Below are 18,519 nucleotides of genomic sequence, written 5' to 3'. Positions count from 1 at the left end.
CTAATTTGGTATAACTCTTCCTCTCATTCCTTCATTCAACTTGTGGGTAGTTCTATAAAGTGAATAAGATTCCTACCTGTGGTCAGGTAATAGCTAGTTTCTATGATATTAAAAAACAACAACAACTTCCTCGGTAGAATTAGTAGAAGCAACTGTTTTTCAAAGAGGTTTTGTTTCATAATTGTTAAGTTAAGCCTTTCTATGTCAGTCTACCATGCCCATCCTGCCTTCACATCTTGGCCCCAATTACTAACATATAATATATATTTCTATTCACTCCATGCATACAGAATTATCTAGTGCCCACACACAGGACGGGAATTGGGCAAAAAGTAGCTTAACTTATATTATGTTTCCCTTTTTTTGATTGTGTTTAAATGTCTTTTTTTTACTTTTCAGTTTGTTACCAAATTTTTTATCTGCAACAGTTAATTTTTTTTTTTATGTATTTGGTTAAACAGGAAAACTGTGGTATGTCTGTGTGTAATGGTAAAATATATATCCTGGGTGGAAGACGGGAAAATGGAGAAGCCACAGACACTATTCTCTGTTATGATCCTGCGACAAGTATCATCACAGGGGTAGCTGCAATGCCCAGGCCAGTGTCCTATCATGGCTGTGTGACTATCCATAGATACAATGAGAAATGCTTTAAGCTTTAAACCAGGATACCTCACCAAGAAGCCACACTGATCCAAGATGAGAGGTTTTAAAAACTCCTGAGTGGGAACTTGACTTATCTCCTCTGTGCCATATTCAAAAAATAGTAAAACCAATAATCCTGGTGCCTTTCTCCCCAGTACATCAGTCTTTCAAACTGTAATAAAGCCTTTGCTGTAATGGAAACAAGTTGTTAAAGATAATTATGGTGATTGTTTACCCTTGTATTTGTTAAGAAGCCTCTGTGGAGTAGGAAATAATGTCTGCCTGAATACTTTTTTTAGAAATTTGTGAATGGTCTTTTCATTTATGTATGTTTATCTGCAAGACTGTATATTCCTTATTTTGTCATTTATGTAAAGAAAAATTGCATGACTGAGGCTTCATTTAGGTTGACTCACCTAATGCTGAGAATGCTTAGTATGTATTCTTAGGGAGAAAAATCAATTTTAAAAATCTTTGTCACAGACATAGCATATCCACACTGATTAATTTTATTGAAGGTTCCCCCCCCCCTGCAATTGATAAAATTGTAATAACAATTTGAGTATCATAAAATACTGAATTATTGTGACTTCATTCTTAGAACTGCTGTCTTATATTAAACATGTTTTGGGGGGAGGAGTTAGGTAGGAGATACAGATATAAGTGCCCATAAAAGGGGGATGAAAATTTGTAAGAAAAAATTAAACAACTATTTAAGAGAATGGGACCCACTGTGGCTCTCAAAGTATTTATGCATCATCTCTAAGTCCTCAAAGGAAGTCTCTTTCCTTTAACCTGACAAAGGAGTTGAAATCCATTTTGCAATGTTGTCGTGTGAAAACTAGGAACGGGTTTTCTCCCCAGCCAATAGGTTTGACCTCATTAGTATGGTGCTTTGGGTCAGAACCTTTTCCTTGGTTATTCTGCTTTCTTTGAAACGGCTAAAAAACTGAGAATCTCTACTGTTGAAGTGCCTTTAATAGGCTAAAGCAGGGACCACTTACCTCAGTGGGTCCATTTTTCTTTTAAACTTAGCTCTGAAAAAAAAAACAACAGTGGTTCCAGTCTTCTGAGATAAATCCAAATTGTATTAATTTGTGTAAAACAGACTGATTTGTCTAGATTTCTCAACTACAGTTTATGAAGCTTACCAGTTTTCAGAGAGGAATGTCAAAATTTTTCCAAGGCAAATAAATGGATATGGCAGGAACTACAGCCTAAGTAATTATTGTGATTCCTGGATGGACGGATATAATTTACAACATTTTAGGGATGTACCAGGTAGCCTACTGTATTTTAACTTCCCAGTCAATGTTGTCTCTCTCTTTGGAATTGCATACTCCTTTTCATAGTAGGGACGATGCAAATACATGATTATAGTGTCACCAGATTTTTGTTAAAACCAAAGTAGTCATCAAAAAACATAACATTGGTAAACTTGTTTTTCCCCTTATTCTAGAATGACACAGACGTTTCAAATAGAGAAACTTTAGAGCTTAGGATCTAAATTCAAGTCAATTTTAAAATGATACATAATTTTCTGTGATAACTATCAAAGCAATTCAGAAAATAATTAGTTGAAAAACAGTTATATATACAATTGGGATGCTTGTACTGTAATTTTATAATAAATATCTTCACTATACTTTTGTAGATAATGGAACCTATTTAGTTCAGAAATTCTTTATAGTAAATGAGATAATGTATGAAAACATGTTTTGTAAATGCTTAGAATTATACAAACAATAGTTGTTATTTTTATGTGTATTTGTAAGCTCTTGTCCGTACAGAGACTTCACATAAAAAAAAACTTTCTTAAGATAACTTTGTATTCTAGTATTTTTGTCTATTGTAAAAGTATTAACTATTTACTTATATTTTGTTTTACATTTATTTTCATATCCATGTGTTTGTTGTAGTAAAATTGAAATGAAACCTTAACAAAAATAATTTGTTTAAACACAGACCTCGTATCAATATTGTTTAATTTTTTCTCTACATAATTTTTAAACTACATAAATTAAGTAGTTGCAATTTATGTTGAAGGCCACCAAGTACTTAGCATGAATCCTAGAAAATTAAAGTAATTTTTTAAAGTTACACAACTGATATTTTAACTTACTTTAATTATTTTTCTTCCTGTTTCTAATTCTTGATCAATAATGGCATTCGCCTTGATTTTAAAAAAATATTTTAGGATACAATTAGTATATAAAAAGGGATATATCAACCAAATTGGTGTCAGATTATATTCATTCTGTCATCCCATAGTTGGCAGATTTTTCTCTTGACAGGTGATGCTTGAATGAGCCTCTGGGTTAGTATGCATGTGTATACCTGTATAGATAGATAGATAGATAGAATGATTGTGGACACACACATATACAAACACCAAGAATTTTTGCAGTTTGTGATGATCAGAAAAAAAAAAACACAAAGTAAAAATTAGTTGATCATGTTAAATTCGATTCCATAAGATTTTTGTTGTTGTTGTTTGGGCATTTCTAGAGTACTTTTTTACATTTGAAAGTACAAGATAAGTATTAGTAATGATGACTTATATACCATCAGAATCTATATAACCAGTTTTTACAAGGTTAGAAAACAAATTGGCAGCAGAGATGTTTGCTAACCCCAGCTTGATACTTCAGTTGGAAAGAGAATTTGAAGGTATGCTCTGTGGATAACAGAAAAATAGTTTTTGTGTTTGTTGCATGTGTGTGTGTTTCATGAACTTGTATCCTTTTCCATATTTTTCCTCTGTGAATGAGTGACAGAGTGATCTAACTTCCTCCTTTTCTACTGTAATACTCCCACTGACTGTACTGCACAGGCATGAAATGGTAGCCTATTGGGTCTTCAGTAACTTTTTTTTCCTAAATGAGTGAAACATAGATATTTAACTCCATTTAAACCAGGTTAAGAAAAGATGATATATATATATAGACACTCAGGGAGGGTATTAACTTGTCACTTTTGCCTATCTGGGTGTTTAAAGTGCCATAACTAAATAACTTTCAGTTGATGATTCTAGAGTAAATTAAATTTGGTAAAGGAGCTTCACACATGGCAGTGGTTAAACATTCTTTTGTATTTAAAAAAAATTAAAACGTTTTGTGAACTGGTATATTTTCTCTTAGTGAATATGAATTGTTTCTTTATCTCTACTGTCAATACCCTTTTTAAAACTCAGGAAAGACAAAGGTTCAATTATACCACTTTTGTCAATGTGCAAGCCAGGTGTATGTTTCTTTTTCCTGTTATCTGGATATGGCAATAGATTTTTTAAAAATTACTGTGAGAACCCATACATGAAAAGAGAGGAGTTGAATTGTTTGTGTGTGCCTTTTGAGTCTTGAGCTTTACATGTGGAAAAGACATCTACTCCAGACTATTTTCAAAGAGAGGGAGAGATTGCTATTTATGTGGTGCCAAGTGATAAGATTATGTCTCACAAAGGCTTCCTATGGATTGCCTTTATTTTTAGTAAACTCAAGACACTGGTTAACCTCAACATAATTTTGGCCTTATTAGAATTTCTTGTTCTTTATGTTGAAAGCCAGGTTTACATAACCTCATCCTCATTATTCTTTTTAGGTAAATAAATTGACCATACCAAGGCACCAGAATACGAGAATTTGGTTGACCTATAAAACAGTAGGTGTGACTAGCTACCTGTGCTAATTGTCATTTCTAAAATGTTAGGCACCAGAAACCACTTGAGCCAGGCGTGTGAACTGATAATTCCAGAGACATTTTCAACATATGTTAGACATTTTTAAATGTTTTATATGAATGTTTTACATTTGTGTGATTGCTTTAGATATTAAATTTACTTAGTGCTAAAGATGATCATAATTTTTAAAGAATAGCAAGTCATAACTTATTTTATATATTGTTCCAAAGAAAACAATTTGTTTTAATGTTTTCAAAATAACTGCATCTGAATTTGTTTATGTGCCTTAAGTTCTCCAGTGCTATTTCAATTTTTTTCAATCTAAGCAAAGCTTACCTTAGTAAGTTTCATATTTGTTTCCTATAGAGTACATAAACTTCCCCCTTAAATATTTTAATGAGCACCAACTGTGATTGCTTGGCAGAATGAGAATGTTAAAGAGAAGTCATTGGGTGCTTGGAGTTTTATTATATTTTATTTTTTGATACCTAGGTGCTTTTTAAAATATTTAGACAAACATTTATCTTATTTTGATTAAGCTCTTGTAAATGTCATTTGAAATATCTACATCTAGTGTCAAAAAAAGTATCTAATTTATTTCGTTCCATTCTTCATACTATTTTTTCCCTTTACATGCTTTTACTTTAACTTTCTTGAGAAAGCATTTCTTCCCTTTCCTATCACTCCTCCCTGCAGTTTACATAAATTCTATTGAGACTCAAACAACCCAATTTTAAAATTGAACTAAGTATAGTCTGCTTTACAACTAGTACAGACCTGTGGCAGCCAAAGTCATTTGCTTTCAATTAGCTACTACGGAATCTTCACAGTGAAATGTATTGCATTGTTCTCAATTCAGTTGTAGCACATTAATATTTACATGTTTTGTTTTTATTCTTACATAGTTTAAATTTTTAAGAAGTTGTAAAATGTCTTTTAACCATTATTACTTGACTGTATGGTTACATTAAATTTTGTTTACCAAAAACATGTTGTTCTGTTTTTTTTTTTTTTTTAATATATCAAAGTACTTTGGATACATATAAATGTCTGTGTGTATTTTTCTCATGTGACATAAAATAACTGCAGGATAAATAAGAAACTGAAAATACTAGTGTTATGACAGGTTTGTCCTCCCCAAAGTTTCCTGTGTTAGCAGGATTCCCACTGTAGTGGTGCTGAAGCGATAGAACTTTAAAAGATGGAGCCTAGTAGAAAGTGGATAGGTCATGGAGGGCACTGCCTTAGAAAGCATTAATACTGCTCTCGTGAAGTGGGTTAGTGCTCACAAGAATGAGTAGTTACAAAACAAAGTCAGCCATCTCAGCTCCTCTCTGGCTTTTTGTTTTGCCATGTTATCTCTCCCTCTCACATGCATTCCCACCATGATGCCATCTGCCACGTTGTGATGCAGGCAGAAGGCCCTCAGAAGAGCTGAGCAGTGGGGCTGGAGATGTGGCTCAGGCGGTGGCGTGCTCGCCTGGCACGCATGCATCTGGGGTTCGATCCTCAGCACCACATAAAAACAAAGATATGTCGCTGAGAACTGAAAAATGAATATTGAAAAATTCTCTCTCTCTCTCTAAAAAAAAAAAAAAAAAGCTGAGCAGAAACCAGTGCCATGCTCTTGAACCTCCACACTGTGAGCTAATTAAACCTGTCTTCTGAATGTTACCCAATTTTGCTATAGCAATAAAACACAGACTAAGGTAAAAAAGGAAACTTAACTGCATTTGTGTGGGTGTGGGTGTGTGTATAATTATATGCAGTCATATCAGTATGTATAAAATGGAATTTTTTTGTCTAGACCACATGAAAGTATTACCTATTCAAAAAAAATTTTTAATTCAGAGGGTAATTCATAACATTTATACCCTAGCATTCTTTTTGGATTTAACCCAGGGTGCTTTACCACTGAGCTACATCCTCAGCCCTTTTTATTTTTATTTATTTTTTAATTTTTTTTAGTTGTAATTGAACATAATACCTTTTTTTATTTTTATATGGTGCTGATGAGTCACTGGGATTACAAGCGTGAGCCCCACTGTGCCTAGCTCTTTGATTTGGTTCTCAAAAGTACTTCTATTGTAAATCAAAGATAAAGAACTTAAGAAATTTGATTTCAAATAAATTTGAAAAAGAAAAACCGGTGTTATTTACTAGAGAGGCAGTGTCAGAAGTCAAAAAGGAACTATGGTGTCACGACTTACTGGAGAGACAATGTCTGAATTTGTATTAACAACAGTAGGGGCCCCACTTGCCTGAAGCTTGCTAACCACACCAGCGTGGTACTCCGGTACTCCGTGTCCTGCCGCGCCGATCCTCTGCGAGTGGCCTCGCGAGAAGTGCTCGCCGAAATGGCTGCGTCAAGGTAGCTTTGAGGGAAATTTTGAGTCGCTGGACCTTGCAGAATTTGCTAAAAAGCAACCATGGTGGCGCAAGCTGTTTGGGCAGGAGTCTGGACCATCAGCTGGAAAGTATAGCGTGGCAACCCAGCTGTTAATTGGAGGTGTCACTGGATAGTGCACTGGTTTCATCTTCCAGAAGGTTGGAAAATTGGCTGCAACAACTGTGGGAGGCGGATTTTTTCTCCTTCAGCTTGCAAACTATACTGGGTACATTAAAGTTTATTGGCAGCGAGTAGAAAAGGACATGAAAAAAGCCAAAGAACAGCTGAAGATTCGTAAGAGCAACCAAATACCAACTGAGGTCAAGAGTAAAGCTGAGGAGGTTGTGTCATTTGTGAAGAAGAATGTTTTAGTGACTGGAGGATTTTTTGGAGGCTTTTTGCTTGGCATGGCACCCTAAGGAAGATAACTTCACTTCCATTGTTCTGATTTTTTTTCTAATCAACAGCCTCTACACTCCATCATAGGACATCAAGTCTCTCGTGTTCTCCCATGCCTTCCTCCCTATTGTGTCAAACCTGAATTGGCTTCTGTAGGCATCTGTTGGTACAAGTTAATACAGGCCCTACCTGCTGTGAGCTTGATGGTGATGGAAGAGACATTAGACATTAGCTCTCCTCCCAGTATACTCCCCACTTGGTCAATCGTCAGCAAAAATGTCCTTTCCCTTATAAAATACCAGAATACATTGCAAGATCATTTGCCATGAATGGGTCCTCAAAGGTTGTTCCACACTTGATTTGGAAAAGAAGCAGATAGTTACCTTATGTGCTGCATGGGAAGGAACTGAATACATTTGCCTTTAAGCATGAAAGATTTTGGTATCTTGGTGTGTATTTTATTTCTAGTTGGTTTTAGATTACAGAAAGAAGCTATTTAAACCTGTTATAATTATTCTGACAAAAAAAAGGCAGTCTAAGAGCAATAAATGACAGAAATCTGAATATGAAATGAACTTATGCTAAAGGCTATATGCTGTACTGAAGGTATTGTATTTGGTAGGAAGATCTCTTAGGGAAACCAGCTGTTAGAAATACATTGTTGGGTGGTCAGAGAAATCATTTAGGAACATTAAGATACTATTCAGGAATGTTTTCCACCGTATCAGATAATGTATTTCATGGCTATTTCCAAAGATTTGATTTATGGTAAAATGAATGATTTAGATAGGAGAAGGAAGAAGCTATTGGATTTTTATTTCATAGAAAAGGCCTGTGTCACAGCATTAGGGGTAGCCATAGATCCTCGTTGTCAATTCTGTTTCTTTATCCAGTTTGTATGAAATGCAGCATTTAATCCAGAATTTTATTTTATTTATTTTTTGTTGATTTTTTAAAAATAAATGACAGTGGAATGCATTACAATTCTTAAAACAGTAGGGCTGGGAATGTGGCTCAGTGGTAAAGTACTCGATTAGCACGGGAGGGGCCCAGGTTTGATTCTCAGTACCACATAAAAATAAAGGCATTGTGTTGTGTCCATCTACAAAAAAGATTCTCTCCTTTAAAAAAAAAATAAATTTTTTTTTTGATATTTATTTTTTTTTTTAGTTATCGGCGGACACAACATCTTTGTTTGTATGTGGTGCTGAGGATCGAACCCGGGCCGCACGCATGCCAGACAAACGCGCTACCGCTTGAGCCACATCCCCAGCCCCCCAAAAAAATAAATTTTTGAAATGTAAAATATGGAAGCACATATAATGCTTAGCTTTTCTTTTTTCTTTTTTTTTTTTTTTTTTTTTTTTGGTGGTACTGCCAATTGAACCAAAGGGTACTCTACCACTGAGCTACATCCCCTGGCCCTCTTCCTTTCTCCCTTTTTCCCTCCCTCCCTCTTTGCTTTTTCTTCCTTCCTTTCTTTCTTGACAGTGCCTTGCTCAGTTGCCAAGGCTGACCTCAAACTTTCAGTCCTTCTGCCTCAGCCCCCCAAGTCGCTATAGCTACAGGCAATACTTATTAGCTTTTTACATTTAGTTTTGGAGTTGTACCATCAAACGAAAATAAGCCAGGTACACATCTGTAATCCCAGCAGCTCAGGAAATTGAGGCAGGAGGATCTCAAGTTCAAAGTCAGTTTCAGCAATTTATTGAGGCCTTGTCTCTAAATAAAACAAAAAGGGATGGGGATGTGGCTCCGTGAAGTGCCCCTGGATTCAATCCCTGGTACCAAACAAACATTAACAAAAAAAGCTAGACTGCTTTTAAAATAGAAAATGTTAAACGTGTTTTCATTTGACTTCATTCCTTAGTAGCTACATTGGTAAAGTGTGCAGGCTTCATCAGACCTGATTCCCACTGGTTGCTCTGTCATAGAGCCATTTGCCTAAGTCTTACTTTCCTTATTCCAGGAAATGCAGCCACAACACTTGCTGGCTTCTTAAAAATAATGATATAATGCAACATATATTGAAGAACAGTTCTGACACAGAACAGCAGTATATAAATGTTGACTCCCTTCTCCATGCAGCTGGATCAGAACAAATAATGCAATACGAAAAGGCAGGGAAGGAATTAAAAGAATTAAAAGTACTTGTTAGCTTTTATTTAGAAAACTATGGCAGTGGGTAATAGGAGCCACTTGTACTTTAAATGTTCTCTTTGAAAATTCATCTTCTCTCTGATGAAGGGAAATGGGCCATACCTACCTCTGCTTCTCCACAATTTATTAACTGGTACTAGAGACAAAATGAGAAGAGGTAGTTTCAACCTAATTATGTTTGAAGAACTAAGTCATATTAATATTTTTATTTTCTACATTAAAATAGTGTTTTGACATCTTTAGGGGGCCTTGCTGGCTAGGAAGTGTCTTACCCAGTGTCTTCCCCTCCCAGGAGAATTCCCCAGTGCCACAGGAATCAGTTTGTCAGAGTTTGTCAGTGAGCTCTGTCTCATGTATAAACCAATAGACTGTAAAATACCTCCAACCACCTCCTTTATCTAACTCTTACATACCAAGTCAATATTTCCCCTGCTGTAAATCATCACAGGGCCAGGTACAAGCACCTGAGAGCAGCCCCAGCCCCCAGATTGCGCCATTAATTATTCAAACTAGCCAACCCTAATCTGTTTACCGAATTCCACCTTTCTGGAGGAAACCAAATAAAGACAGGCCTCCACTTTCCCCTTGCTCCTTTCTGTCTCCTAATGGACATACTGGTACTTACTCCTGTGGCCCTGGCCATTCCCGTCATTTTAAAGGAAATGTGAATAAAAAAAAATTTTTTTTTCAGTTATGGGAATTGAACCCAGGGCCTTGGGTATGCTAAGCAAGGCACTGGGCTACATCACTGAGCTACATCCCAAGCCCTTAAACTTTTTCTGAGATGGGGTCTTGCTATATGCCCAGACTGGCCTCAAATTCCTGAGCTGAAGCTATCTTTCTGCCTCAACCTGCTGGGTAGCTGGGATTACAGATGCATGTCACTATGTCCAGATACAGTAAATTTTCAGCCTGGGAGTGTAGTTCAGCAGTAGATGACTTGCCTAAGCCCTGGATTCAATCCCCAGCACTGCAAAAAAAGAAAAAAAAAAGTAAAATTTTCTTTCAAAAGCATTGACCTTTCCATATCACCACAAAGTGACCTTTATAAATGAAGATACAGGCCCATATCACTTGTGCTTGGCACAAAGGTGCTTAAAGTTTCTTAATAAATAAAAATACCAATTCTGGTTTTTATGGCTATACACGAGTCTGTTTGAAAAAAAAAAAAAAAAAAAAAGACCTTGGCCAAGTACATTGGTGCACACCTGTAATCCCAGCCACTTGGGAAGCTGAGACAGAGGATGGCAAGTTCAAGGTCAGTGTCAGCAACTCAGCAAAGCCCTAAGCAACTTATCAAGACTCTGCCTAAAAATTTTAAAAAGGGATTGGATGTAGCTCAGAGGTAAAACCCCTGGGTATAATCCCTGGTACCCACCCCTCACCAAAATAGACATTAAAACACGTTTTCTTTTCTTTTCTTAATGATATTAGGGATTGAACCAAGGGGCACTTTACTATGGAGTTACATCCCCCAGCTTTTTTTATTGTTTTGAGATAGGGTCTCCTTAAGTTGATTAGGACCTTCTACAGCCGACTACAGCTTGGTAGTTTGCGGATCTCCAATTTGTGATTCTCCTTTCTCAGCCTTTCAAGTCACTGAGATTACAGTCATGGGCCATGATACCCAGCAAAACAGAATTCTTGAGTCATAGTTTGGTAAATACAACAGTCCACATTTACCATAATGAAAGTACTAAAGAAGAATTAGTCTAAGAGACAAATCTTTGGACACTCATATCTTCTTTATTTTGAGAAAATGTGATGAATACTCTCCAAATGGAAGTAGGAAAGAAGATTTTGAAGTTCATACCTGGTTGTTTAACACACTGTATTGTACTGAGATTTGGTAAGATGATACCATAGATAGACTTTACAGCAATTCAGTGTCAGCAGGTGGGTGAACAGAGAAGGCAAAACAATCAGGAAGCAACCAACCCTTCTCCAAGAAGTTTTTCCAGCACTGTGTGGCAATCATAGCCTGCCTGACTTCCAAGTATAGACAACACAAATAACCAAATGCCCCAGCTGCTGGCTTTGAAATCCATCTCATGTTTGTGCTGAGGCCATAATCACTGGCTGCTCCCCGACCCTGATTTGTGAGGAAGGATTCTAAAGCACATCTGTTCTGGGAGGCACAGCCCTCTTTTTTTTTTTTTTTACCTTTCAATACTAGGGGTTAAACCCAGAGAGGCTCTTCCTCTGAGCTATATACACCACCCGCCCCCCCCCCCTTTTTTTCACTTCTCTAGACAGCTCCTGGTTAAGTTGCCAAAGTGACCTTGAATTTGCAATCCTCCTGCCTCAGCCTTGCAAGTTGCTGGAATTACAGGCTTGTGCCCCCAGGCCCAGTGACACAGCCCTCTTTGGATGGTGGGTTTTGGTACCCCTTCTTTTTTGCCCAACCTTCATTAGACTACAAGACAATGTAGGCTGCTTCTATCCATTCTCTTTCTTCTTCACCTGCTTTTGAGATCTAATGGCTCTCTTCCATATTTTCTCCCACAGGGTATTTCTTTGCATGCTTTTATTAAAATCCTTGCCTGCTTAATCCCATCTTGGCATCTGCTTCTCACATGAAACTAGTACATGTCACAAACTAATCAAACAAAAAAAGTCTCTTGGGAATCATTGCCCTAATCATAAAGTTATCACTGTGGAGCCATCCACTAAACATTGCTTTTTTAAAACCCTAATTACAGTACACCTGGTGGTAATGAAAGGTGAAAATAGTTTTGAAGTTAGAGCAGTGTTTAGATGTCAGTTTTAATACTACCTGTGCATCTTTGGGCAACTTATTTAATTTTCTGAGCCTCAGTTTCTTCTTTTCCTATGTAAGTTTGTTGTGAGAATTAAGTAAAATAAAACGTAAAAGTTCTTAGCACAGTCTTGGGAATGGTGCTTAGTCAAAAAGGGTGGCTAACAGCCTAGAGATTTTATTCATTCATTTATGTGATAAACATAAATTGGAGTCTTTTGGGGGAAGGCGCGTGGTACTGAGGATTTAACCCAGGGTTTCTTTACCATTAAGCTACAACCCAAGTCCTTTTTATTTTTATTTTGAGACAGGGTCTTGCTAATTGCTGAGGCTGGCCTCAAACTTGCGATCCTCCTGCCTCAGTCTCCCAAGTTGCTGGGATAAGAAGTGTGTGTCACCACATCCAGCTCATTGGAGTCCTTAATATGGATCAGACAGAATGTTTCCTACTGAGGTTACAAAAAGGAATGTGACATTCCCTGTCCTCAAGGGGTTTACAGACTGATGAGAGGAGCAGACATATGAACAGAAATTCAAAAAATGATAGGCTTTCCAAGTACTGAGAGCTGTTAATGGGAATAAAGAATCACAACTTTCTAGAGGAAAGAGATTTTATGGTCTCTTTATAATTAATGCCAAACATTGCAAAAGGTACTGTGAGGTTAACACACCTAAGACAGGTCCTAGTGGGCATGGTGACACACACTTATAATCCCAGCAATTGGGGAGACTGAGACAGAAGAATCTCCAATTCAAAGCCAGCCACAGCAATTTAGCAATACCCTAAGCAAGTTAGTGAAAGGCTATCTCAAAATAAAAAGTAAAAAGGGCTGGGGATGTGTTTTAGTGGTTAAGCACCTCTGGGTTCAATCCCCACTACCAAAAAAAAAAAAAAAAAAAAGAAAAGAAAAAAAAGAAAAAGAAAGAAAGGAAAAGAAAAGAAAATTGAGACGGATCTTGCCTTCCAGAAGCTTTCTATAAAGCTAGAAAATACATAGTAACCAAGAAAGGGCTGTCCGCTAAGACAGAAGAATGATGTTAATGTCCTTGCTTGTTGCATTTTCTACTTGTCAATCTTTGGCTTCCTTACTAATATCATTTACAATGTTGCAATGTTTGTTTGTTAGCAAATTTGTCATCTGATTCACAGTCTATCTCTTTAATTTTGATTGTCAACATTATTTGGGATCATTTCAGCATGTAAGACCCATGCCCTTGCTCAGGCCTTTAATCAGCAGACCGAACCACTCATTCCAATAATACACAAAGTCATGCCTTAGATCTTCATCATCTAGAGTTACTTTTTTTTTTTTTAAGATAAACTAGGCTTTTTTTGTTGTTGTGCTTTTTAGACATAAATGACAATACAGTGTATTTTGACATATTTTTACATATCTAGAGTATAACATTCTAATTAGGATCCCATTCTTGTGATTGTACAGGATACAGAGTTTCACTGGTTGTGTATTCATATGTGAGCATAGGAAAGTTAAGTCTAATTAATTCTATTGTCTTTCCTATTTCCATATCCCCTCCCTTTCCTTCATTCCCCTATCTCTAATCCAATGAACTTCTATTCTTTCCCACCCCACCCTCCCTTGTTGTAGGTTAACATCCACATTTGGCCTTTGGCTTCTAGGACTGGCTTATTAACTTAGCATGATATTTTCCAGCTCCATCCATTTACCGGTAAATACCAAAATTTCATTCTTTTTTATGGTGAAGTAATATTCCATTGTGTATATAAACCACATTTTCTTTATCTATTCACCTATTGAAGAGCACCTAGGTTGGTTCCATAGCTTAGCTATTATGAATTGAGCTTCTATAAACATTGATGTGGCTGTGTCACTGTAGTATGCTGATTTTAAGTCCTTTGGGGATATACTGAGGAGTGGGATAACTGGGTCAAATAGTGGTTCCATTCTGTTTTCTAAGGAATCTCCATACTACTTTCCATAGTTTGCCGCAGTCTGTCTGGGCACAAAATAACTGAGCCGCCACAAAGCCTTGTAGGTTCAAACAGCAACTCTTTATTCCCCAACTCTCACCAGCACTCTACACACACTTCCGGGGAACACACTTCCTCCACCAGGCTCCGCACGCCAATTCTCTCAGAACCCCGCTAGAACTCAATGGGAACCAAAGTAAAAGTAGCGGGCACCCGAGGCAGCAGGATCCGCCCTATTCCCAGAGGATCCGCCCTAATCCCAGAGCCGCCCTAATCCCAGAGCCGCCCTAATCCCAGAGCAGGGTCACATTTCAACCATTCCCTCTAGCAAAATGCCAGGCGTCATTCTGACTAAACTGTGGCTCTCAACATCTCCCCCCTTCTGTTTAATTAAACAACAAGTATGTGGCTTAGGGACCATGCCTGTCTTAGGTTGTCCAATACTACATATGGTCCTTACATGTCATTGGATGAGCTGATCTCAAGGAGTCAGCATCCTGTCTTAGGTTGGTACCATTGCAATTGGATCTTACCCTTCACTGACTACCGGTCCAGCATACAGCCATACTTGTGGATAGCCTTTGCACCAGTGGGGGGGAGGGTGAGGTTCTTTGCCTCACCTCTGTTGGCCCCCAAATTTGGCCTTGGTGCCAGTGGGGGGGTGAGCTTCTTTGTCTCACCTCTGTTGGCCCCCAAAATTTTAAACCATCACAAGCAGAAGGGAGGAGGATGCAAAATGCCAAGGCACCAAGCCAAATGACGGCTCTTTTTAGAAAAATTGTGCCACCAATGACACCATCAGCAAAGATACCCCAGCACTACCCAATTCGCTGCACCAACAGATAGTTCACAATGCATGCAAGTGATACATAGTCCAGGCAAGTTCTGCAAGCAGTTCAAAGCAGAGGAATCCATTAATATGTCCATTTCCTCCCAAAGTAAATCGACTTCTTGATTGAGCATCACTTGTTGAGTTATTATTCATTGATGCATCAGTTTATACAGTTTACTATAATAGCTATCTCAGAAGCTGTAGATTGGTTTTATCTTTGTCTTCACCGGCACTGGGATGAAGATAGGAATTCTGGCAATGATGGCTAAAAAAAAAAATTATGTAACATTCCAGCAGGCACTAAGAAAACAATTTTCTGAACAATTTACATTATGCTGAACAGAATTATTAAATATAATGAAAAGGAAAGGTGAAAGTGAACAGATCTGTTAACCACCTTTAAAAACAATCCTCAACAGCTCTTTACCTAATTTAAATTAAACCATTTAAATTATTTGAATAAAAAAAAATTTGGATCCATTTTTTCATGAGCGCTCCTCATATATATGGACATACACACATACAGACACACAACACAAAACAGAAGTGTGCACACATAACATACAACACATAAGACAATAGTAAAGGCCTTGTAGCTTTACACAAGTGAAATCTCCATTGCAATGTTTAAAAACTCCACAGTCAAAAAATAGAACTGATCAGAAAAACGTTAACCTAGGTCTGTATGAGCTCAAAAAATAAAATAAAACTTCATGATGTGGGAAAAGGCAATAATAAAATAGATATTGAAAAAGACATCCTGGTTACCACCTGGGTTTGACTCTTCTTTCTGTAACTTGCATATGAGTCTGAAGGTATTCCCACAAGTAAGCCCCAAGGTTTCTTACTTTTGAAATAGGCCTTAATGGTATTCATTATTCATTAGCCTCCAGGAATGGGGGAATCACTGTCGCAGATGTAAGAATAGCCAAACTGGAGTTCTGAATAAGAGCTGTTATGGATTTGAGCCAAATCATCTTCTTTTTGGTCTGTAGAAATCGCTTTAGTTAATCTCTCTGGAATCCAAATCGGCTGCTGTTCTCCCTGTGAAAACACACAAACAGACCCCCAACTCCAGACAATCACTGGGTCAGGACCTTTCCATCATCCTGTTAGAATATCCTTCCAAAGTACCTTGGGCTTATGTACATTTTTTGGACACATATGCCTTTCCGCAGCACTAAGCCCTGATGAATCCAAATTTTAAAAGTTTATAGAGTAAAAAAGGTTATTTTAAGTTTATCTTTGGGAGATATATACCCCTTTCCAATTCCCTCTTTTTGCTTTAATAAATACATTTTAATGATTTGATGAGCTCTTTCAACTATGCCTTGTCCCTGTGGATTGTATGGAATTCCTGTTATGTGAGTAATGCCAAATGATGAGCAAAATTGTTTAAAAGAGGTAGAAGTATAACCAGGAGCATTATCTGTTTTTAACTATTTTGGAACACCCACAGTAGCAAAATTTTGTAAGCAATGAGCTATAATATCTTTAGTTTTTTTTCCTCTGGCATGAAGGGAGCCCATCAAAAATCCAGAAGAAGTATCAATTGTAACATGCAAATATTTTAATTTTCCAAATTCTTGCAAGTGTGTGATGTCCATCTGCCAAATATGATTAGGTATCAGTCCTCTAGGATTGACTCCAAGATTAACTTGTGGTAAAAAGGTCACACAATTTTGACATTGTTTTATTATTTGTCTAGCTTGTTCCTTAGTTATTTTAAAACGCTTTTGTAAAGTATTAGCATTGACATGGAACTTTTTATGAAAATTTGTAGCTTCTTCTAGCGTAGAGAAAATTTGTATGTCATATGTAGTTTTATCTGCTAAATCATTGCCCAAACTAAGGGCTCCAGGCAATCCTGTATGTGCTCTGATATGTCCTATAAAGAATGGATCTTTTCTGGGGCTGGGGATGTGGCTCAAGCGGTAGCATGCTCGCCTGGCATGCGTGCGGCCCAGGTTCGATCCTCAGCACCACATACCAACAAAGATGTTGTGTCCGCCGAGAACTAAAAAATAAATATTAAAAATTCTCTCTCTCTCTCTCTCCTCTCTCTCCTCTCTCACTCTCTCTTTAAAAAAAAAAAAAAAGAAAAGAATGGATCTTTTCTGTCCCAGATTAGACTTTGTATAGTGGAAAACAAAGAGAAAACAGTAGAGGAAGGGGAAATCCTACCAGCATCTTCAAGGGATACTATAGCATTAACTATATACTGACTATCAGAAAATAAATTAAAAACATAATCTTTAAACATCACAAAAGCTTATAATACTGCATTAAGCTCTACCTTTTGAGCTGATTGGGTACTAAAAATGTAAAAGTTTGAACAGGGGTAACTACTGCTGCTGTACCATTATTTGACCCATCAGTGAATATATTTGGAGCATTCATAATAGGTGTTTTTCTTGTCATTTTTGGAAAAACTACAGGATGTGAAGACCAAAAAGACAATAAAGGATTAGATGGTAAGTGGTTATCAAATGAAACATTAGATTTACACATGAATATTGCCCAAGTATTTAACTCATTAGCTAACTCATCAATTTGATCCATAGTATATGGAGTAATAATTTTATTGGGAGAAACTCCAAACACTCCCTTTGCTGCTTTTATTCCTTTGAGTATTAATTGTCCTATAGCCTCAGGATACCTAGTAAGAATAGTGTTAGGAGGATAAGATAAATGTATCCACAATAATGGACCTTCTTGCCAAAATACTCCTGTAGGAATATTTTTTCTTGGTAGTACAATAAATAATAAAGGTAAACTTATATCAATTCTATCCAAATGCATATTTTCCATATGTGTTTCAATGATTTTTAATGCCTTTCTTGCTTCAGACATTAACATTCAGGGTGAATTTGGATCTGATGGACCTTTTAGGATATCAAATAACGGTCCTAACTCTCCTGTTGGTATGCCTAGATAAGGCCTTATCCAATTTATGTCTCCTAATAACTTTTGAAAGTCATTAAGTGATTTGAGTTGATCTACTCGTATTTGAATTTTTGGTGGACGGACCATGGCTGAGGATAATAGAACTCCTAAATAATTAATTGGAAATTTTAATTGTACTTTATCTATTGCTATCTCTAAATTATAATTTTTAATAAATTTGTGTGGCATAACATTCTAGCAATATGTTTTTATCTTTGTGTGCTAACAATACATCATCCATATAGTGAAATATTTGTAGTTCAGGATTTTGATTTCTAAGTAGCTGGATTGCTTTGTTAACATAAATTTGAAAAATTTATCATGCAGGCTGGGTATTATTAATAACTGTGGTATTCTATCTCCTGGTGAAATTACTGATATACCCCTTGGAGAACTGGCTATAATTTTTATTTCACCTTCATAATCGGGATCAATTACCCCAGGACTTATCATAAGTCCTTTTAGAATAGAAGAACTCCGTCCCAATAATAAGCCTACAGTTCCTTGGGGAAGAGGTCCTTTTACCCCTGTGGGAATGATTTGAATTCCCATCTCTGGAGTTAGTACTGCTCTGGCAGAGGCGCAGATGTCCAACCTGCACTCCCTCTAGTTTGTCTGATGAGGGATCCAATGGATAATGTATCCTGGGCACTACCCTGATAGTGTTGCTGGGTTCCTCCATTGCCCCGTATATTTGTGGTCTTGGGCCCCGGAGCATTGGGCCCCCCTCCATTTTTTGGCAATGGAGCCCAATGCTATTCTC

At 37.1% G+C, this 18,519-nt stretch overlaps 1 protein-coding gene and 1 pseudogene across 4 annotated transcripts in view; both read left to right on the top strand.

The window, feature by feature from the left end:
- The window catches only part of Klhl24 (kelch like family member 24), a 40,153-nt gene extending 36,204 nt beyond the window's left edge, over positions 1-3,949 (top strand). For all 4 annotated transcript variants that reach the window (XM_026389413.2, XM_026389411.2, XM_077795375.1 and 1 more), the window contains one exon: positions 462-3,949. In XM_026389413.2, coding sequence (XP_026245198.1) covers positions 462-662 — 201 coding nt within the window. In that variant the 3' untranslated portion in view covers positions 663-3,949. The remainder of the gene's footprint in view (positions 1-461) is intronic.
- A 1,601-nt stretch (positions 3,950-5,550) lies between these two features.
- Positions 5,551-7,247, top strand: LOC113183103 (FUN14 domain-containing protein 2 pseudogene; annotated as a pseudogene).
- Positions 7,248-18,519: the final 11,272 nt, after the last annotated feature.

This window comes from Urocitellus parryii, chromosome 2 (genome assembly GCF_045843805.1).
Source record: "Urocitellus parryii isolate mUroPar1 chromosome 2, mUroPar1.hap1, whole genome shotgun sequence".
NCBI lineage: Eukaryota > Metazoa > Chordata > Mammalia > Rodentia > Sciuridae > Urocitellus > Urocitellus parryii.
The sequence above is the reverse complement of the archived record's forward strand: the minus strand, read 5'-3'. Positions and strand labels throughout refer to the sequence as shown.